General features: G+C 42.9%; 1 protein-coding gene across 1 annotated transcript in view; it reads right to left on the bottom strand.

Moving 5' to 3' along the window:
• LOC124657449 (probable sodium/metabolite cotransporter BASS5, chloroplastic) overlaps positions 1 to 23,690 on the bottom strand; it is a 31,614-nt gene extending 7,924 nt beyond the window's left edge. Inside the window, exons 1-3 of the mRNA XM_047196002.1 lie at positions 23,404 to 23,690; positions 507 to 556; positions 36 to 311 (exon numbers count right to left, since the gene is read on the bottom strand). Coding sequence (XP_047051958.1) covers positions 36 to 311; positions 507 to 556; positions 23,404 to 23,690 — 613 coding nt within the window. The remainder of the gene's footprint in view (positions 1 to 35; positions 312 to 506; positions 557 to 23,403) is intronic.
• Between the last annotated feature and the right edge of the window lie 248 nt (positions 23,691 to 23,938).

Raw genomic sequence — 23,938 nt, 5'->3', positions numbered from 1 at the left:
TGGCATGGAAAGAAGCTCGAGCCGAGAGCACGTACGCCATGAAACGCGCGGCGGCGAGCGCGCCGGGAGAGCCAGCGCGACGCGATCCGCGCTCCCCCGGGGCCGCCGGCCGGTGGACGGGTGGAAGCTGGAGAAGTGGGCCCGTCTCAGCATGGCGGCGGCGGGGGCCATTTGACCGCGCGCGGGGAGGCGGGCGGGCGGGAGGGAGGGAGCGGCCGGCGGCGGCGAGGAGGTAGAGCTTCCGGGGTTAATGACGTCGGAGGAGACGCAGAGCGCGCTGGAGATTGGTGGCGGATTTGGGGTGGTGCGACCTGTAGTGCGGATTTGCACCTTCTGATTTGGATTTACTCGAGTAGTCTAAGTGCTGCGTAATCCTCCGGTGATCCTCGTGGATTTTGCTTATGCTATTGATCTTAGAGCATCTCCAGCATTGCTAAAAAAAGAATCTCCAGCCCATTGGGGCTCCCTAGGCCGAAATTCGGCGCCGTTTAGCGCTGGATGGATACCCATTTTTCCAGCGGCGAGGTGAGGATGGATGAAAAGGTTTAACAAATAACTGCGAATTCAGACAAAACAAAGCAAAATTCGTTCAGACATAGCCAAAATTTAAAGATATTTAATATACATATATAGGCCGAATTCGTAATATATTTGAATTCGGCGACACGGAAACATAAACTAGATTTAATAACGGCCTTCTACATGCCGAAATGGCAGTAGCAGGCCGTGTAGTCGTCGTCGTTGTCGCTCGAGTTGCCGGCGTCCTCGGCCAGCGGCGCCTCGTACCAACGGCTTGATCCAGCACCAGGGTCACCGCGTGGCGGCGTCGGCCGGTAGAACTCGTCGTCGCTGCTCTCCTCGAGCTTGATCGGCGGCATGGGCTTGGGCGCGACGGTCGGTGCGGCGGCACGGGCTTGGGCGCGACGGTCGGTGCGGCTGCCGGTGCGGCGGCGTGGATGGCGCGTTGCCGCGCGGCAGCCAAGTCCAGCAGCCGCCGCTGCTGCTCCGCCTTTTGCCGCTCCCAGTCCCGCCTGGACCAGTCGAGCGCGACGTCCATGGGGAGCACGTTCTCGGCGGGGACGAGGTCGTTGAGAGACCTAGCGATCGCCTCCGCCACCGCGGCATCCTCGGCACGCTTGGCCTCCTCCTCGGCGAGCTGGGACGCGGCGGCGGCTGCGGCCTCCTTCTTCGAGATCTTCCTCTTGCGGCCGCGCGAGGGAGACGAAGGCTGATCGCGGATGACGAGGGTGTTGGAGATATGCCCAAGAGGCAATAATAAAGTGGTTATTATAATATATCTTTGTGTTTATGATAAATGTTTGCATACCATGCTATAATTGTATTAACCGAAATATTGATACATGTGTGTTATGTAAACAACAAGGAGTCCCTAGTAAGCCTCTTGTATAACTAGCTTGTTGATTAATAGATGATCATGGTTTCGTGATCATGAACATTGGATGTTATTAATAACAAGGTTATGTCATTGGATGAATGATATAATGGACACACACCCAAATAAACGTAGCATAAGATCAAGTCATTAAGTTCAACTTGCTATAAGCTTTCAGATACATAGTAACCTAGTCCTTCGACCATGAGATCATGTAAATCACTTATACCGGAAGGGTACTTTGATTACATCAAACGTCATTGCGTAAATGGGTGGTTATAAAGATGGGATTAAGTATTCGGAAAGTATGAGTTGAGGCATATGGATCAATAGTGGGATTTGTCCATCCCGATGACGGATAGATATACTCTGGGTCCTCTCGGTGGAATGACATCTAATTAGCTTGCAAGCATGTGACAAGGTCACAAGAGATGACATACCACGGTATGAGTAAAGAGTACTTGTCGATAACGAGGTTGAACTAGGTATGGAGATACCGATGATCGAACCTCGGACAAGTAAAGTATCGCGCGACAAAGAGAATTGGTATCGTATGTTAATGGTTCTTTCGATCACGAAGTCATCGTTGAATATGTGAGAGCTATTATGGATCTCCAGGTCCCGCTATTAGTTATTGATCGGAGAAGAGTCTCGATCATGTCCGCATAGTTCTCGAACCGTAGGGTGACACACTTAAGGTTTGAGGTCGTTTTAAGTAGATATGGAATATGGAATGAAGCTCGAATGTTGTTCGGAGTCTCGGATGGGATCCAAGACATCACGAGGAGGTTCGGAATGGTCCGGAGATTAAGATTCATATATGGGAAGTTATTTTCCGGGGTTCGGAAAAAGTCTGGTGTTTTGACCGGAGCTTCTAGAAAGTTTTGGAAGGACCGGAATAGTCCGGAATATTATAGAAGGTTCCGGAAGTGTCTGGGATGACCCGGGCTTTCTAAGGAAGTCCGGAGGGTTCCATAATAGGTGCAACCACGTTGCCTTAATGGAAAAGGAGTCTTTCCTTAATGCAATTTCGGAATTGGCAAAAGAGTCCGAGTAGGAGTAGGTTTTTGGAACCGGAAACCTGTCGGAACTCAGTCAAAATTGGGGGCAGGTTTATGGACGACCCAAGCGGCTTGGCCACCTATTTAAAGGGACCAAGGGGCACCCCAAGGGCACCACAAGTCGCAGCCCTTGCCCCTCTCCCCAAATCCTAGCCGCCCCTTCCTCCTCCTCCCTCTTGCACGGCTACGGCGAAGCCCTGCCGGAGATCTCCACCACCACCACCACGCCATCGTGCTGTCGGGATTCCGAGGAGGATCTACTACATGCGCTGCCCGCTGGAACAGGGAGAAGGACGTCATCATCAACACCATACGTGTGACCGAGTACGGAGGTGCTGCCCGACTGTGGCACCGTCAAGATCTTCTACGCGCTTTTGAAAGCGGCAAGTGATCGACTACATCAACAATGAGATCTAATCTCTTAGGCTTTGGAATCTTCGAGGGTTAGTCTCATGATATTCTCGTTGCTACCATCTTCTAGATTGGATCTTGGCTTGTTATTCATTCTTGCGGTAGGAAATTTTTTGTTTTCTATGCTACGAATCCCATCAGTGGTATCAGAGCCGTGTCTATTCATAGATTGGTTGTTGATGTCTATGCCCCCTCCTTTTCCTGTAGACAGTGTTGGGCCTCCAAGAGCAGAGGTTTGTAGAACAGCAGCAAGTTTCCCTTAAGTGGATCACCCAAGGTTTATCGAACTCAGGGAGGAAGAGGTCAAAGATATCCCTCTCATGCAACCCCGCAACCACAAAGCAAGAAGTCTCTTGTGTCCCCAACACACCTAATAGGTGCACTAGTTCAGCGAAGAGATAGTGAAATACAGGTGGTATGAATATATATGAGCAGAGGCAACCGCACTGAAAAGTGCTTTGCCCGAGACAAGAACAAGCAGTAGTAACGCAGCGAGTAGTAACGCAGTAAAACAAGAAACAAGCAACGATAGCGTATTTAGGAACAAGGCCTAGGGATCATACTTTCACTAGTGGACACTCTCAACATTGATCGCATAATAAATAACTCTTTCTCATATGTGCTACATACACTCTTTTGTTGGATGATGAACACATTGCGTAGGATTACACGAACCCTCAATGCCGGAGTTAACAAGCTCCACAATTCAATGTTCATATTTAAATAACCTTAGAGCATAATAGATCATTGCAAAATAAACCAAGAACTAACATAGTGCACACACTGTCCACATTACACTATGAAGGAGGAATAGATCACATCAATACTATCATAATGATAATTAACTCCACAATCTACAAGAGATCATGATCATAGCCTACGACAAGAACCACACGGTGCACACACTAGTCACCTTTACACCATGCGGGAGGAATAGACTACTTTAATAACATCACATGAGTAGCACACAACTAGTAGCGATACAAAGCTCATCATATGGATCTCAATCATGTAAAGCAGCTCATGAGATCATTGTATTGAAGTACATAGGAGAGAGATTAACCACATAGCTACCGGTACAGCCCCGAGCCTCGATGGAGAACTACTCCCTCCTCATGGGAGACAGCAGCGTTGATGAAGATGGCGGTGGTGTCGATGGAGAAGCCTTCCGGGGGCACTTCCCCGTCCCGGCGGAGTGCCGGAACAGAGACTCCTGTCACCCAGATCTTGGCTTCGCGATGGCGACGGCTCTGGAAGGTTTCTGTGGGTTTCGTCGATCGTAATAGGGTTTTTGTGACGGAGGCTTTAAATAGGCGGAAGGGCAGCCTCGGAGGGGGCCTGGGGCCACCACACCATAGGGCGGCGCGGCCCCCCCTCTGGCCGCGCCGCAGGTGTAGTGTGGGGCCCCCGGGGCTCCCTCTGGCGGCTCTCGGGTGTTCTGGATGCTTCCGGTGAAAATAGGAACCTGGGCGTTGATTCGTCCAATTCCGAGAATATTTCGTTACTAGGATTTCTGAAACCAAAAACAGCAGAAAAAACAGGAACTGGCACGTCGGCATCTTGTTAATAGGTTAGTTCCAGAAAATGCATGAATATGACATAAAATGTGCATAAAACATGTAGATATCATCAATAATGTGGCATGGAACATAAGAAATTATCGATACGTCGGAGACATATCAGCATCCCCAAGCTTAGTTCTGCTCGTCCCGAGCAGGTAAAACGATAACAAAGATAATTTCTGGAGTGACATGCCATCATAAACTTGATCATATTGTAAACATATGTAATGAATGCAGCGATCAAAACAATGGTAATGACATGAGTAAACAACTCGAATCATAAAGCAAAGACTTTTCATGAATAGTACTTTCAAGACAAGCATCAATAAGTCTTGCATAAGAGTTAACTCATAAAGCAATAATTCAAAGTAGAGGCATTGAAGCAACACAAAGGAAGATGAAGTTTCAGCGGTTGCTTTCAACTTATAACATGTATTTCTCATGGATAATTGTCAATGCAAAGCAATATAACAAATGCAATATGCAAATATGTAAGAATCAATGCAAAGTTCACACAAGTGTTTGCTTCTTGAGATGGAGAGAAATAGGTGAACTGACTCAACAATAAAAGTAAAAGATGGTCCTTCAAAGAGGAAAGCATCGATTGCTATATTTGTGCTGGAGCTTTTATTTTGAAAACAAGAAACAATTTTGCCAACGGTAGTAATAAAGCATATGCATCATGTAAATTATATCCTACAAGTTGCAAGTCTCATGCATAGTATACTAATAGTGCCCGCACCTTGTCCTAATTAGCTTGGACTACCGGATCATCGCAATACACATGTTTTAACCAAGTGTCACAATGGGGTACCTCCATGCCGCATGTACAAAGGTCTAAGGAGAAAGCTCACATTTTGGATTTCTCGCTTTTGATTATTCTCAACTTAGACATCCATACCGGGACAACATGGACAACAGATAATGGACTCCTCTTTAATGCATAAGCATGTGGCAACAATTATTATTCTCATATGAGATTGAGGATATATGTCCAAAACCGAAACTTCCACCATGAATCATGGCTTTAGTTAGCGGCCCAATGTTCTTCTCTAACAATATGTATGCTCCAACCATTAAGGTGGTAGATCTCTCTTACTTCAGACAAGACGGACATGCATAGCAACTCACATGATATTCAACAAAGGGTAGTTGATGGCGTCCCCAGGAACATGGTTATCGCACAACAAGCAACTTATAAGAAATAAAATACATAAGTACATATTCAATACCACAATAGTTTTTAAGCTATTTGTCCCATGAGCTATATATTGCAAAGGTAGAGGATAGAAATTTAAAGGTAGCACTTCAAGCAATTTACTTTGGAATGGCGGAGAAATACCATGTAGTAGGTAGGTATGGTGGACTCGAATGGCATAGTGGTTGGCTCAAGGGTTTCGGATGCATGAGAAGTATTCCCTCTCGATACAAGGTTAGGCTAGCAAGGTTATTTGAAACAAACACAAGGATGAACGGTGCAGCAAAACTCACATAAAAGACATATTGAAAACATTATAAGACTCTACACCGTCTTCCTTGTTGTTCAAACTCAATACTAGAAATTATCTAGACCTTAGAGAGACCAAATATGCAAACTAAATTTTAGCATGCTCTATGTATTTCTTCATTAATGGGTGCAAAGTATATGATGCAAGAGCTTAAATATGAGCACAACAATTGCCAAGTATCACATTATCCAAGATATAATAGCAATTACTACATGTAGCATTTTCCAATTCCAACCATATAACAATTTAACGAAGAGGAAACTTCGCCATGAATATTATGAGCTAAGAACACATGTGTTCATACGAACCAGCGGAGCGTGTCTCTCTCCCACACAAGCAATTATTCAAACAAAAACAAAAACAAGAAACATACAGACACTCCAAGCAAAGCACATAAGATGTGACCGAATAAAAATATAGTTTCAAGAGAAGGAACCTGATAATTTGTCGATGAAGAAGGGGATGCCTTGGGCATCCCCAAGCTTAGATGCTTGAGTCTTCTTGAAATATGCAGGGGTGAACCACCGGGGCATCCCCAAGCTTAGACTTTTCACTCTTCTTGATCGTAGTATATCATCCTCCTCTCTTGACCCTTGAAAACTTCCTCCACACCAAACTCGAAACAAACTCATTAGAGGGTTAGTGCATAATAAAAACTCACATGTTCAGAGGTGACACAATCATTTTTAACACTTCTGGACATTGCCCAAAGCTACTGGAGGTCAATGGAATCGAAATATCCATCGAACATAACAAAACAGGCAATGCGAAATAAAAGGCAGAATCTGTCAAAACAGAACAGTCCGTAAAGACGAATTTTAAAAGGGCACCAGACTTGCTCAAATTAAAATGCTCAAATTGAATGAAAGTTGCGTACATATCTGAGGATCACTCACGTAAATTGGCATAATTTTCTGAGTTACCTAAAGAGAATTTTGCCCGGATTCGTGATAGCAAAGAAATCTGTTTCTGCGCAGTAATCCAAGTCTAGTATGAACTTTTCTATCAAAGACTTTACTTGGCACAACAAAACACAAAACTAAGATAAGGAGAGGTTGCTACAGTAGTAAACAACTTCCAAGACACAAATATAAAACAAAGTACTGTAGCAAAATAACACATGGGTTATCTCCCAAGAAGTTCTTTCTTTATAGCCATTAAGATGGGCTCAGCAGTTTTAATGATGCACTCGCAAGAAATAGTATTTGAAGCAAATGAGAGCATCAAGAGGCAAATTCGAAACACATTTAAGCCTAACATGCTTCCTATGAAAAGGAATCTTGTAAATAAACAAGTTCAAGAAGCATAATGCAACAAGCATAGAAAGATAAAACAAGTGTAGCTTCAAAAATTTCAGCACATAGAGAGGCATTTTAGTAACATGAAAATTTCTACAACCATATTTTCCTCTCTCATAATAACTTTCAGTAGCATCATGAGCAAACTCAACAATATAACTATCACATAAAGCATTCTTATCATGAGTCACATGCATAAAATTATTACTACCCACATAAGCATAATCAATTTTATTAGTAATAGCGGGAGCAAATTCAACAAAGTAGCTATCATTATTATTCTCATCATCAAATATAGGAGGCAAAGTATCATCAAAGAAAATTTTCTCCTCAATGCTTGGGGGACTAAAAATATCATGCTCATCAAAGCCAGCTTCCCCAAGCTTAGAACTTTCTATATCATTATCAACAATGGTGTTCAAAGCGTTCATACTAATATTACTACCAAGCATGCAAATAAGATTCCATAGGTTTTTTAATTTTCGCATCAAACAATCCATGTTTTAAATCAGGAAATAGAATAAGAAGCTCATTCTTGTCCATTATGCCAAACTAGTGTAAACAAGAAACAAAAAGATGCAATTGCAGGATCTAAAGGAAATAGCTTCGAGTACTTACAACGGCGAAAATAGCTTAGTAGCGAGATCCGGAGTGTGAGTACCTTTTACCTTTCCTCCCGGCAACGGCGCCGTGAAAATAGCTTGATGTCTACGCCCCTCCTTTTCCTCGTAGACAGTGTTGGGCCTCCAAGAGCGGAGGTTTGTAGAACAGCATCAAGTTTCCCTTAAGTGGATCACCCAAGGTTTATCGAACTCGGGGAGGAAGAGGTCAAAGATATCCCTCTCATGCAACCCTGCAACCACAAAGCAAGAAGTCTCTTGTGTCCCCAACACACCTAATAGGTGCACTAGTTCAGCGAAGAGATAGTGAAATACAGGTGGTATGAATATATATGAGCAGTGGCAACGGCACCAGAAAAGTGCTTTGCCCAGGACAGTAAACAAGCAGTAGTAACGCAGCGAAGTAGTAACGCGATAGAAACAGAAACAAGCAGCGATAGCGATATTTAGGAACAAGGCCTAGGGATCATACTTTCACTAGTGGACACTCTCAACATTGATCGCATAATAAATAACTCTTTCTCATATGTGCTACATACACTCTTTTGTTGGATGATGAACACATTGCGTAGGATTACACGAACCCTCAATGCCGGAGTTAACAAGCTCCACAATTCAATGTTCATATTTAAATAACCTTAGAGCATAATAGATCATTGCAAAATAAACCAAGAACTAACATAGTGCACACACTGTCCACATTACACTATGAAGGAGGAATAGATCACATCAATACTATCATAATGATAATTAACTCCACAATCTACAAGAGATCATGATCATAGCCTACGACAAGAACCACACGGTGCACACACTAGTCACCTTTACACCATGCGGGAGGAATAGACTACTTTAATAACATCACATGAGTAGCACACAACTAGTAGCGATACAAAGCTCATCATATGGATCTCAATCATGTAAAGCAGCTCATGAGATCATTGTATTGAAGTACATAGGAGAGAGATTAACCACATAGCTACCGGTACAGCCCCGAGCCTCGATGGAGAACTACTCCCTCCTCATGGGAGACAGAGCAGCGTTGATGAAGATGGCGGTGGTGTCGATGGAGAAGCCTTCCGGGGGCACTTCCCCGTCCCGGCGGCGTGCCGGAACAGAGACTCCTGTCACCCAGATCTTGGCTTCGCGATGGCGGCGGCTCTGGAAGGTTTCTGTGGGTTTCGTCGATCGTAATAGGGTTTTCGCGATGGAGGCTTTAAATAGGCGGAAGGGCAGCCTCGGAGGGGGCCTGGGGCCACCACACCATAGGGCGGCGCGGCCCCCCCTCTGGCCACGCCAGGGTGTAGTGTGGGGCCCCCAGGGCTTCCCTCTGGCGGCTCTCGGGTGTTCTGGATGCTTCCGGTGAAAATAGGAACCTGGGCGTTGATTTCGTCTAATTCCGAGAATATTTCGTTACTAGGATTTCTGAAACCAAAAACAGCAGAAAACAGGAACTGGCACTTCGGCATCTTGTTAATAGGTTAGTTCCAGAAAATACATGAATATGACATAAAATGTGCATAAAACATGTAGATATCATCAATAATGTGGCATGGAACATAAGAAATTATCGATACGTCGGAGACGTATCAGTTGTACGAGTAGAACACAATGGTTTTATGGGCGTTGATGCTTTTGTTGTCTCTTGTTATGTGTACTTTGCATCTTGCGGGATGGTGGGATGAAGCGGCCCAGGCTAACTTTACATAACCGCGTTCATGAGACTTGCTCCACGCTCGACATGCAACTTGTATTGCATAAGTGGCTTTGTGGACGTCTGTCTCTCTCACCATAGTTAAGATTCAATTTACTATTTCAATTGACAACACTAGTATCAGCGTTGTGGTTCATGTTCGTAGGTAGATTGGATCTTAATCGAAAACCCTAAACCACGTAAAATATTCAAACCAAATTAGAGCCGTCTAACTTGTTTTTGCAAGGGTTTGGTGATGTGATATGGCCATGATGTGATGATGAATATGTATGAGATGATCATTATTGTATTGTGGCAACCGGCAGGAGCCTTATGGTTGTCTTTATATTTTATGTTGTAGTATTATTTCAAAGTAGTTGTAATAGTTGCTACACACGGTGAACAACCATGAAGACGGCGCCATGGACCTTGACGCTACGCCGATGATGATGGAGATCATGCCCGTTGATGATGGAGATCATGTCCGTGCTTTGGAGATGAAGATCAAAGGCGCAAAGACTAAAGGGTCATATCATATCACATATGAATTGCATGTGATGTTAATCGTTTTATGCATCTTATCTCGCTTAGATCGCGATGGTAGCATTATAAGATGATCCCTCACATTAATATCAAGATAATAAAGTGTTCTCCCCTCGTATGCACCGTTGCTACAGTTCGTCATTTTGAAGCATCTCGTGATGATCGGATGTGATAGATTCTACGTTCACATATAACTGGTGTAAGCCATGTTGCACATGTGGAAATACTTGGGTTTGCTTGACGAGCCTAGCATGTACAAACATGGCCTCGGAACACAGAAAATCGAAAGGTTGAACACGGGTCATATGGATGATATGATCAACATGTTGATGTTCACCATTGAAGCTACATCATCTCACGTGATGATCGGTTTTGGTGTAGTGGATATGGATCGTGTGCCACTAAACAACTATGAGGGATGTTGTATTAAGTGGGAGTTCATTAGTAATTTGATTAAAACATGAACTAATTATCATGAACATGGTCTGAATAGTATTTTGAATTAAATTTGTAGAATTGGCATCCGTTTTCTACCATGCGCTAGTCTTGTAATTGAGACAAAAATATTGTTAAGTCTGACAAGTAACTTTACGGACTGGTACCGTATTGTTAAAGAATCAAGAAATGATTAAGTCCTATTGCAAACTTTTAGTAAACCTCACATTGCTGATTCAAAGAACAATGGTTTCAATTAGTACCTAAAATCATCTTGTCTCCGTGAAACTTGAAGTTCAAATCCGTTTGAAAAGTAAGGAGCTGGAAATTTTGTTTTCAGAAATAAGCGAGGTATGACATATACGTGATATCTAAGACCTTATTGCAAGATGATAGAATATAATCTAGTGAGACTACATAAACTCATAAGTTTTATGGGAATGTACGAAGGTTGAAGACGCTAGGCGTCCCGATCCTCCAACTAGTTGGGCACTAACGATATTCGCATATACATGAAGTGATCGTCCTTAGTATGCACCGTTGCTAAGACTCGTCATTTCGAAGCATCACGTGATGATCGGGTGTTATAGATTCTACATGTGCATACAACGGGTGCAAGCCAGATTTGCACATGCGAATACTAAGGTTAAACTTTACGAGTCTAGCATGTACAGAAATGGTCTCAGAGAGTCGTCATGATTTGATGGATAAAATTATGAGTGAAATTGTTCATCACATTAAAAGTTACTAATAGTGAAATCTGGAACACTTGTCATGTGATGATCAAATTCAAAGTAAGAACCTCAAGGTTATTGGTAATTAACCAATGGACCTAGAAGTTATTGAAGGTGAAGTGTTTTTTGAGAATGAGGAAAGCTAAAAGAGAAACTACAAAAGATTTTTTGGCAGAAAGAAAGAAAAGACCAGAAAGTCTAGCTCAGGTGTATATAGATGATATACATGTTATGAATGTATTCCTTGTTTGGTCACACAATGAAATTCTTGGGTATTTGTACCATATTGGTTGGTATGAGGTGTCATACAAAACAACGCAATACAAGAATACAATGACCTAAGTGACTGACAAGGAATATGGTAGGAATGCACGTCTGGAACAAAATAAAGTGTTATTGTGTTCGTCGTTGGCATTCTACCTAGCCCTTCAGATTTATAATAAAGAACTTTATAATTGTTATTTTGTTCTGGTCAAATGAAAACAATGAGTTGTTCAAATTTTGACAGTATTCCATGTACGATGGATAAGTTATTATAAGTCTTTATGGTGAAACACACATGCATAACACTGATGCTAAAATACCATAAGGCAAATGATCTGAATTCCACTTATTTGTGGAACCGCCATTTAGTTCATGTTAGAAAGGAATGCATGAAGGAACTCCGTGCAAATGGATTTTTGGAGTCATTCGATTTTTGAATCGTCTGGCGCTTGCAAATATCTTCAAAAGAGAATGACTGAAATACCGTCCATAGGGCCAAGAGTTGAACGGGCAACTAACTTAGTGGAAACATGCATGATGATGTATGTGTTTCACTGGGCATAGTTGTGTGCGGAAGATTCTTCTACTTCATGAAAACTTCCAACAATGAATTGAGTATATATATGTGGATATATTTATTCGATAAGGAAGAAGTTTGAAACATTTGAATGGATTCAAATAAATTTCAGCATGAAGTGGAAATCATCGTAATAGAAAAGTCAAATATCTATGATTGGATCATGGTGGAAATATTTGAATTACGAGTTTTAGCGAACATCTAAGAGAGTTATGAAATTGTTCTACAACTGACGCTTCTTGGAGTATCATAGTGATGATGGAGTATCCGAGAGACATATCCAATCCTTGTTGGATTAATGATGAGATAAAATAATATTACGCCATTATATTTTTGTGGATTATGCTTTAGAGACTACCACTTTTACACTAAATAGAGCATCATCATAATCCGTTGAAATGACACCATACGAGTTATGGCATGGGTATAAACCCTAATAGTTCTTTCTTAAATTTTGGTATGCATAGCATAAGTAAATAAGTTTACAATCAAAATCGGATGAATGTCTTTGTTGGTTATCCTAGAGAATTGATTGGGAATTCTTTCCACTATGGAGACAAATACAAAAGTGTTTGTCGATGTTTCTTACTTATTTCCAAGAAATTGTTTCTAGCAAAGTTTTTGAGGGGGAGGACAATGGAACTTGATAAGGTTTATGAACCTGAGCATGATGATCAGAGTAGCGCAGCATCGGAAATGGTTCCGGAGGCGGCCACGAAGATCATAGCTCCCATGTCTACAAAGAGTTATAGTCATGGAGATCGAAGTACCCATTGAACCTTGTAGGTATGGTTTACTTTGTGATCAAATAAATGATTTGTGGGCAAACATTGATTTTGAACAATAATGAACCAACTACATACATAGAAGTTATGATGGGCCCTGACTCCGTTAAAATGGCTAAACGCCATGAAATCCAAGATAGGTGAATACTTTTTGAAAGTAAATGGATCTATAAAATTGATGGACTTGGATGGAATATCCTTGAAGAAGCTCGACTTGTCGAAAAGTTGTTTACGACAAAGTTCAAAGAGTTGACTACGATAAGATTAGATCTTCTAGCGATGCTTACAGTCTATATGGATTATTCTAGTGATCGCTACATATTTCTTTTATGAGATATGATAGTAAGATGGCAGAAATACATTCCTTACCAGAAGTGTCTATGAAGGATGTATAGTAGATACAAACCAAAGAGTTTTGCTAGTCCGTGGAATACTAGATAGGTATACAAACTTCACTGGATGAAGTAAGTATCACGGAGTTGGAATCTTCACCGGATGAAATAATCAAAGAGTTTTGATTTCATCAGGAACGATGAAGATGCTTGCATTTGCAAGAAATTCAGTGGAAGCGCTGAGACATATTTATAATATTATATGTGGATGACATATCATTGATTATAAATGATGTAATTATATACTTGATGTGATTAAAAGGTTTCATTGAGAATTAACTTCAATGAAAGGGATATGGATCGAAACATATTTAGTGTCAATATCTATGAAGATAGATTGAAACACTTAATAAGTTTAAGTCAAAGTACTACCTCCGCCCCGGTTTATAGGTCTTGCACATATATCTAGGTCGTTAATTTAGTCAACGTAACATAATATATATACTACAAAATATATATCATTAAAATGTTTAGATGTTGTACTTTCTAATAGTATGATTTTTATACTGTAAAATTTATATTATATTTGCTAAATTAACAATCTTGGGATACGTGTAGGCCCTGTAAACCGGGACAGAGTTAGTACATAGAATGACTATTGAAGTAGTTCGATATAAATATATTAAGAAGGTGTTCTTTTCCATGTGAAGGTTTAACAAGACTTGAGTGTATTTGACACTGAATGAGTAAAACAACATGAGTGATTTTAGATCACGAATAATATGTACATAATCAGATGTCCTGTGCTCTAAAGTGTTATGAGTATGTACCTGAATGATTCATGTGATGATCATTGGACGACAGTAAGAATATCCTTGAGTACTTTAGAAGAACCAAGGATATATATAGTTTTGTATGGGGTAATGACAAACAAATCGTTGTAAGGTGTTGCACCGATATTAGTTTGGTCACATATAAAAATGAATTTCAAATCTCAATTAGGCTAAGTGTTCATTAAAAGGTAGCACAATGCTAGATTTAGATGAGTTCTAAATATTGTGATGGATTCTACAAACGAAGGCAGAGTATGTCATTGTTTTGACAAATGACTGAGGATGTTAAGTCGACAAGTTCTTTGAGAACTTGGTGTAGTTCCGATAGTGTCAGAACTTTGAAGCTATATTGTGTGTGACAATATTAGTGACATATTTCACACCGCGGAATTAAGGTTCCACCAGAAGACCGAACATATACGATTAATGCCGACTCATTTGAAAAATGAGTGATGCGTGGAGACGCAAATAAATTGCAAAATACATACGTTTCCGAGCTTGTGAGATTTGTTGACTGAAACCTCTCCCGTGAGCAAAACATGATAAGCACCAGAAGGCCAAGGTGTTATATCTTTACAAATGTAAACTAGATTATTGACTCTAGTGCAAGTGGGAGACTGTTAGAGATATGCCCAAGAGGCAATAATAAAGTGGTTATTATAATATATATTTGTGTTTATGATAAAGGTTTGCATACCATGCTATAATTGTATTAACCGAAACATTGATACATGTGTGTTATGTAAACAACAAGGAGTCCCTAGTAAGCCTCTTGTATAACTAGCTTGTTGATTAATAGATGATCATGGTTTCGTGATCATGAACATTGGATGTTATTAATAACAAGGTTATGTCATTGGATGAATGATATAATGGACACACACCCAAATAAACGTAGCATAAGATCAAGTCATTAAGTTCAACTTGCTATAAGCTTTCAGATACATAGTAACCTAGTCCTTCGACCATGAGATCATGTAAATCACTTATACCGGAAGGGTACTTTGATTACATCAAACGCCACTGCGTAAATGGGTGGTTATAAAGATGGGATTAAGTATTCGGAAAGTATGAGTTGAGGCATATGGATCAAGAGTGGGATTTGTCCATCCCGATGACGGATAGATATACTTTGGGCCCTCTCGGTGGAATGACATCTAATTAGCTTGCAAGAATGTGACATGGTCACAAGAGATGACATACCACGGTACGAGTAAAGAGTACTTGTCGGTAACGAGGTTGAACTAGGTATGGAGATACCGATGATCGAACCTCGGACAAGTAAAGTATCGCGCGACAAAGGGAATTGGTATCGTATGTTAATGGTTCTTTCGATCACGAAGTCATCGTTGAATATGTGGGAGCTATTATGGATCTCCAGGTCCCGCTATTAGTTATTGATCGGAGAAGAGTCTTGATACGTCTCCGACGTATCGATAATTTCTTATGTTCCATGCCACATTATTGATGTTATCTACATGTTTTATGCACACTTTATGTCATATTCGTGCATTTTCCGGAACTAACCTATTAACAAGATGCCGAAGTGCCGATTCTTTGTCTCTGCTGTTTTTGGTTTCAGAAATCCTAGTAAGGAAATATTCTCGGAATTGGACGAAATCAAAGCCCGGGGGCCTATTTTCTCACGAAGCTTCCGAAGTCCGAAGGAGAGACGAAGAGGGGCCACGGAGGGGCCACACCCTAGGGCGGCGCGGCCCCCCCTTGGCCGCGCGGCCCTGTGGTGTGGGGCCCCGTGCCGCCTCTTGACCTGCCCTTTCGCCTATAAAAAGTCTCCGTGATGAAACCCCAGTACCGAGAACCACGATACGGAAAACCTTCCCGAGACGCCGCCGCCGCCGATCCCCTCTCGGGGGATCCAGGAGATCGCCTCCCGCACCCTGCCGGAGAGGGGAATCATCTCCCGGGAGGACTCTACGCCGCCATGGTCGCCTCCGGTGTGATGTGTGAGTAGTCTACCCCTGGACTATGGGTCCATAGCGGTAGCTAGATGGTTGTCTTCTCCCCATTGTGCTATCATTGTCGGATCTTGTGAGCTGCCTAACATGATCAAGATCATCTATCTCGTAATTCTATATGTTGCGTTTGTTGGGATCCGATGAATAGAGAATACTTGTTATGTTGATTATCAAAGCTATGCTTATGTGTTGTTTATGATCTTGCATGCTCTCCGTTATTAGTAGATGCTCTGGCCAAGTTGATGCTAGTAACTCCAAGAGGGAGTATTTATGCTCGATAGTGGGTTCATGCCTCCGTGAATCTGGAGGAGTGACAAGAACCACTAAGGTTATGGATGTGCTTGTTGCCACTAGGGATAAAACATTAGTGCTATGTTCAAGGATGTAGTCACTAGTTACATTACGCGCAATACTTAATGCAATTGTCTGTTGTTAGCAACTTAATACTGGAGGGGGTTCGGATGATAACCCGAAGGTGGACTTTTTAGGCATAGATGCAGTTGGATGACGGTCTATGTACTTTGTCGTAATGCCCAATTAAATCTCACTATACTCATCATGATATGTATGTGCATGGTCATGCTCTCTTTATTTGTCAATTGCCCAACCGTAATTTGTTCACCCAACATGCTATTCGTCTTATGGGAGAGACACCTCTAGTGAACTGTGGACCCCGGTCCAATTCTCTTTACTCGAAATACAATCCACTGCAATACTTGTTCTACTCGTTTTTTGCAAACAATCATCTTCCACACAATACGGTTAATCCTTTGTTACAGCAAGCCGGTGAGATTGACAACCTCACTCGTTTCGTTGGGGCAAAGTACTTTGGTTGTGTTGTGCAGGTTCCACGTTGGCGCCGGAATCTCCGGTGTTGCGCCGCACTACATCCCGCCGCCATCAACCTTCAACGTGCTTCTTGGCTCCTCCTGGTTCGATAAACCTTGGTTTCTTTCCGAGGGAAAACTTGCTGCTGTGCGCATCATACCTTCCTCTTGGGGTTCCCAACGAACGTGTGAGTTACACGCCATCAAGCATATTTTCTGGCGCCGTTGCCGGGGAGATCAAGACACGCTGCAAGGGGAGTCTCCACTTCTCAATCTCTTTACTTTGTTTTTGTCTTGCTTAGTTTTATTTACTACTTTGTTTGCTGCACTAAAATCAAAATACAAAAAAATTTAGTTGCTAGTTTTACTTTACTTGCTATCTTGTTTGCTATATCAAAAACACAAAAAAATTAGTTTACTTGCATTTACTTTACTTATTTCATCATGTTTCCTTTTAATTTTACCACAAAAGACATACCGGTAGGACGTGGGTCTATAGTTGGGAGAAATAATATAGAAGAATTTTTCAATCATGTTAGTACTATTGAAAATTTTGAAGATAGACACTTGGTAGACCTTGCGCCTACTTATGAAATTGCTGCCGCACATTTAGTTCGCTTGTTGGAAACTAAATTTGTTAATCTTAATCCTATAATCCAACATATGTTCTTCACACTTGGCGATATGGAAGAAGGGGAAAAGAAAGATTTTGTATTAGAAACCCTTCTTAGAGAATTTGGTGGTTTAGCAAGAGAAGCTAGAAAGGTGTTTGCTAAATTCAATATGCTTGGTTCTCCTACTAATTTTGTTAGTCTCCTTGAAAAGATGGATATGGATAGAATAAGATTCACTAATAATATTGATGATAGAGGGGAGATCAAAGCACCAATACCATGTAAGCTCCTGGCTATGAATGATGCACTAGAAAATAACTATGCTTGGCTAGTTCCTGAAAATTTGTTTGATGAGAATAGCACGCCTAAGATTAATGAAAAGGGAGATGCTGAAACTTATGTATCCAATATACTATGCCTAGTTGAGAAAACCCCACACCCCGCTGTAGAAGTACCACCCTTCGATAATACTTGATACACACTTTCAGCGCCTAGCTGAAAGGCGTTAAAGAAAAGCGCTTATGGGAGACAACCCATGTTTTTACCTACAGTACTTTGTTTTTATTTTGTGTCTTGGAAGTTGTTTACTACTGTAGCAACCTCTCCTTATCTTAGTTTTGTGTTTTGTTGTGCCAAGTTAAGCCGTTGATAGAAAAGTAAGTACTAGATTTGGATTACTGCACAGTTCCAGATTTCTTTGCTGTCACGAATCTGAGTCCACCTCCCTGTAGGTAGCTCAGAAAATTAAGCCAATTTACGTGCATGATCCTCAGATATGTACGCAACTTTCATTCAATTTGAGCATTTTCATTTGAGCAAGTATGGTGCCATTTTAAAATTCGTCAATACGAACTGTTCTGTTTTGACAGATTCTGCCTTTTATTTCGCATTGCCTCTTTCGCTATGTTGGATGAATTTCTTTGATCCACTAATGTCCAGTAGCATTATGCAATGTCCAGAAGTGTTAAGAATGATTGTGTCACCTCTGAATATGTCAATTTATAATGTGCACTAACCCTCTAATGAGTTGTTTCGAGTTTGGTGTGGAGGAAGTTTTCAAGGATCAAGAGAGGAGTATGATGCAACATGATCAAGGAGAGTGAAAGCTCTAAGCTTGGGGATGCACCCTGTGGTTCACCCCTGCATATATCAAGAAGACTCAAGCGTCTAAGCTTGGGGATGCCCAAGGCATCCCCTTCTTCATCGACAACATTATCAGGTTCCTCCCCTGAAACTATATTTTTATTCCATCACATCTTATGTGCTTTTTCTTGGAGCGTCGGTTTGTTTTTGTTTTTTTGTTTTGTTTGAATAAAATGGATCCTAGCATTCACTTTATAGGAGAGATACACGCTCCGCTGTAGCATATGGACAAGTATGTCCTTGGTTTCTACTCATAGTATTCATGGCGAAGTTTCTCCTTCGTTAAATTGTTATATGGTTGGAATTGGAAAATGATACATGTAGTAATTGCTATAAATGTCTTGGGTAATGTGATACTTGGCAATTGTTGTGCTCATGATTAAGCTCTTGCATCATATGCTTTGCACCCATTAATGAAGAAATACATAGAGCATGCTAAAATTTGGTTTGCATATTTGGTTTCTCTAAGGTCTAGATAATTTCTAGTATTGAGTTTGAACAACAAGGAAGACGGTGTAGAGTCTTATAATGTTTTCAATATGTCTTTTATGTGAGTTTTGCTGCACCGGTTCATCCTTGTGTTTGTTTCAAATAAGCCTTGCTAGCCTAAACCTTGTATCGAGAGGGAATACTTCTCATGCATCCAAAATACTTGAGCCAACCACTATGCCATTTGTGTCCACCATACCTACCTACTACATGGTATTTTCCGCCATTCCAAAGTAAATTGCTTGAGTGCTACCTTTAAAATTCCATCATTCACCTTTGCAATATATAGCTCATGGGACAAATAGCTTTAAACTATTGTGGTATTGAATATGTAATTATGCACTTTATCTCTTATTAAGTTGCTTGTTGTGCGATAACCATGTTTACTGGGGACGCCATCAACTACTCTTTGTTGAATTTCATGTGAGTTGCTATGCATGTTCGTCTTGTCCGAAGTAAGAGAGATCTACCACCATAGGGTTAAGCATGCATATGTTAGAGAAGAACATTGGGCCGCTAACTAAAGCCATGTTCCATGGTGGAAGTTTCAGTTTTGGACAACAATCCTCAAATCTCAAATGAGAAAATTATTAATTGTTGTTATATGCTTATGCATAAAAGAGGAGTCCATTATCTCGTTGTCTATGTTGTCCCGGTATGGATGTCTAAGTTGAAGAATAATCAATAGCGAGAAATCCAATGCGAGCTTTCTCCTTAGACCTTTGTACGAGGCGGCATAGAGGTACCCTTTGTGACACTTGGTAAAAACAATGCATTGTGATGATCCGGTAGTCCAAGCTAATTAGGACAAGGTGCGGGCACTATTAGTATACTATGCATGAGGCTTGCAACTTGTAAGATATAATTTACATGATACATATGCTTTATTACTACCGTTGACAAAATTGTTTCATGTTTTCAAAATCAAAGCTCTAGCACAAATATAGCAATCGATGCTTTTCCTCTATGGAGGACCATTCTTTTACTTTCAATGTTGAGTCAGTTCACCTATTTCTCTCCACCTCAAGAAGCAAACACTTGTGTGAACTATGCATTGATTCCTACATACTTGCTTATTGCACTTATTATATTACTCTATGTTGACAATATCCATGAGATATACATGTTACAAGTTGAAAGCAACCGCTGAAACTTAATCTTCTTTTGTGTTGCTTCAATACCTTTACTTTGAATTATTGCTTTATGAGTTAACTCTTATGCAAGACTTATTGATGCTTGTCTTGAAGTGCTATTCATGAAAAGTCTTTGCTATATGATTCACTTGTTTACTCATGTCATATACATTGTTTTGATCGCTGCATTCACTACATATGCTTTACAAATAGTATGATCAAGATTATGATGGCATGTCACTCCGAAATTATCTGTGTTATCGTTTTACCCGCTCGGGACGAGCGGAACTAAGCTTGGGGATGCTGATACGTCTCCGACGTATCGATAATTTCTTATGTTCCATGCCACATTATTGATGTTATCTACATGTTTTATGCACACTTTATGTCATATTCGTGCATTTTCTGGAACTAACCTATTAACAAGATGCCGAAGTGCCGTTCTGTCATTTCTGCTGTTTTTGGTTTCAGAAATCCTAGTAAGGAAATATTCTCTGAATTGGACGAAATCAAAGCCCGGGGCCTATTTTCTCACGAAGCTTCCGGAAGTCCGAAGGAGAGACGAAGAGGGGCCACGGAGGGGCCACACCCTAGGGCGGCGCGGCCCCCCCTTGGCCGCGCGGCCCCGTGGTGTGGGGCCCCCGTGCCGCCTCTTGACCTGCCCTTTCGCCTATAAAAAGTCTCCGTGACGAAAACCCCAGTACCGAGAACCACGATACGGAAAACCTTCCCGGAGACGCCGCCGCCGCCGATCCCATCTCGGGGGATCCAGGAGATCGCCTCCGGCACCCTGCCGGAGAGGGGAATCATCTCCCGGAGGACTCTACGCCGCCATGGTCGCCTCCGGTGTGATGTGTGAGTAGTCTACCCCTGGACTATGGGTCCATAGCAGTAGCTAGATGGTTGTCTTCTCCCCATTGTGCTATCATTGTCTGGATCTTGTGAGCTGCCTAACATGATCAAGATCATCTATCCGTAATTCTATATGTTGCGTTTGTTGGGATCCGATGAATAGAGAATACTTGTTATGTTGATTATCAAAGCTATGCTTATGTGTTGTTTATGATCTTGCATGCTCTCCGTTATTAGTAGATGCTCTGGCCAAGTTGATGCTAGTAACTCCAAGAGGGAGTATTTATGCTCGATAGTGGGTTCATGCCTCCGTGAATCTGGAGGAGTGACAAGAACCACTAAGGTTATGGATGTGCTGTTGCCACTAGGGATAAAACATTAGTGCTATGTTCAAGGATGTAGTCACTAGTTACATTACGCGCAATACTTAATGCAATTGTCTCGTTGTTAGCAACTTAATACTGGAGGGGTTCGGATGATAACCTCGAAGGTGGACTTTTTAGGCATAGATGCAGTTGGATGACGGTCTATGTACTTTGTCGTAATGCCCAATTAAATCTCACTATACTCATCATGATATGTATGTGCATGGTCATGCTCTCTTTATTTGTCAATTGCCCAACTGTAATTTGTTCACCCAACATGCTATTCGTCTTATGGGAGAGACACCTCTAGTGAACTGTGGACCCCGGTCCAATTCTCTTTACTGAAATACAATCTACTGCAATACTGTTCTCTATCGTTTTCTCGCAAACAATCATCTTCCACACAATACGGTTAATCCTTTGTTACAGCAAGCCGGTGAGATTGACAACCTCACCTGTTTCGTTGGGGCAAAGTACTTTGGTTGTGTTGTGCAGGTTCCACGTTGGCGCCGGAATCTCCGGTGTTGCGCCGCACTACATCCCGCCGCCATCAACCTTCAACGTGCTTCTTGGCTCCTCCTGGTTCGATAAACCTTGGTTTCTTTCTGAGGGAAAACTTGCTGCTGTGCGCATCATACCTTCCTCTTGGGGTTCCCAACGAACGTGTGAGTTACACGCCATCAAGTCTCGATCATGTCCGCATAGTTCTCGAACCGTATGGTGACACACTTAAGGTTTGATGTCGTTTTAAGTAGATATGGAATATGGAATGGAGCTCGAATGTTGTTCGGAGTCTCGGATGGGATCCAAGACATCACGAGGAGGTTCGAAATGGTCCGGAGAATAAGATTCATATATGGGAAGTCATTTTTCGGGGTTCGGAAAAAGTCCGGTGTTTTGACCGGAGCTTCTAGAAGGTTTTGGAAGGACCGGAATAGTCCGGAATATTATGGAAGGTTCCGGAAGTGTCCGGGACGACCCGGGCTTTCTAAGGAAGTCCGGAGGGTTCCATAATAGGTGCAATCATGTTGCCTTAAGGGAAAAGGAGTCTTTCCTTAATGCAATTTCGGAATTGGCAAAAGAGTCCGAGTAGGAGTAGGTTTATGGACGACCCAAGGGGCTTGGCCACCTATTTAAAGGGACCAAGGGGCACCCCAAGGGCACCACAAGTCGCAGCCCTTGCCCTCTCTCCCCAAACCCTAGCCGCCCCTTCCTCCTCCTCCCTGTTGCACGGCTACGGTGAAGCCCTGCCGGAGATCTCCACCACCCGTCGTGCTGGCAGGATTCCGAGGAGGATGTACTACATCCGCTGCCCGCCGGAACGGGGAGAAGTACGTCATCATCAACGCCGTACGTGTGACCGAGTACGGAGGTGCTGCCCGACTGTGCCACCGTCAAGATCTTCTACGCGCTTTTGAAAGCGGCAAGTGATCGACTACATCAACAACGAGATCTAATCTCGTAGGCTTTGGAATCTTCGAGGGTTAGTCTCATGATATTCTCATTGCTGCCATCTTCTAGATTGGATCTTGGCTTGTTATTCGTTCTTGCGTGTGACCGAGTAGGAATTTTTTTGTTTTCTATGCTACGAATCCCATCAGAGGGCGCCGCTGCTGCGCCCTCTGGTCGGCGATGGAGACGCCGGCTCCTTCTTGACGACGGCCGACATTGAAGGTGGAGGAGCCGATCCGCCGGACCTGGACGCCGACCTCGACCCGAAAGACGAGGAGGACGGTGCCATCCTTCGCGGCGTCCAGGAGCTACCGTGCCGACGCGACACGGTGGGCGCCACCGGCGGCGGCATCCCCAGAACTGGGGCATTGCCACCCTCGATGTGCGCGAGCACGTTCTCGAGGGTGCGGACAGGCCCGCTCCACCAGCGGCGGCAGCCGGTGGCATTGTTCCTAGCGGGAGGAGGAGGAGGGCCGTCGTACGCGGCGAGTTCGCGCTCATACCTTCGCCGGAAGAACTCCGTCCACACGTCGTAGTTATCCGGGAAGAAGCGCTCCTCCGCGCGCTGCCCGTCACTGAGAGTGACGAGCACCGCGTCGATCTCTGCCTCCAGGGCGGCGTGACCGATCGGCCGCGGTGGGATCGGGACACCGCCCGCGCTCAGTCTCCAGCCTCCGGGCGCGCGCAAGTCGGGCGGCGCGGGGTAGCCCGCCGCGTGAAGGAGCCTCCCCTCCCATTGGTGGAGAGAGCGGTGGCCGAAGCCGTTGTTCACCGTGCCATTGTTCGCCATTGATCGCTAGCTCTCGCTCGATGAGATTGGGGAAGAGAGGTGAATAGCGAGACGACGTGAATGCGGCCAGACGCGGTAGTTCCGCGATAAATAGAGGGTGACGCACGTGAAACCGATGCGACGACATTAACTCGCCGCGTGGAAGCTATGCATCCGGCGAAGACTTACCGGCGGCAGGCTTTTACAGCGCGCGGAAGACGATGCGATGAGGACGACGATCGGCCTTTCTCGCCGACAAGTCGGGGCCA

The sequence above is a fragment of the Lolium rigidum genome, chromosome 5, assembly GCF_022539505.1.
Source record: "Lolium rigidum isolate FL_2022 chromosome 5, APGP_CSIRO_Lrig_0.1, whole genome shotgun sequence".
Lineage (NCBI taxonomy): Eukaryota > Viridiplantae > Streptophyta > Magnoliopsida > Poales > Poaceae > Lolium > Lolium rigidum.
This window is presented reverse-complemented; position numbering and strand designations above follow the sequence as displayed.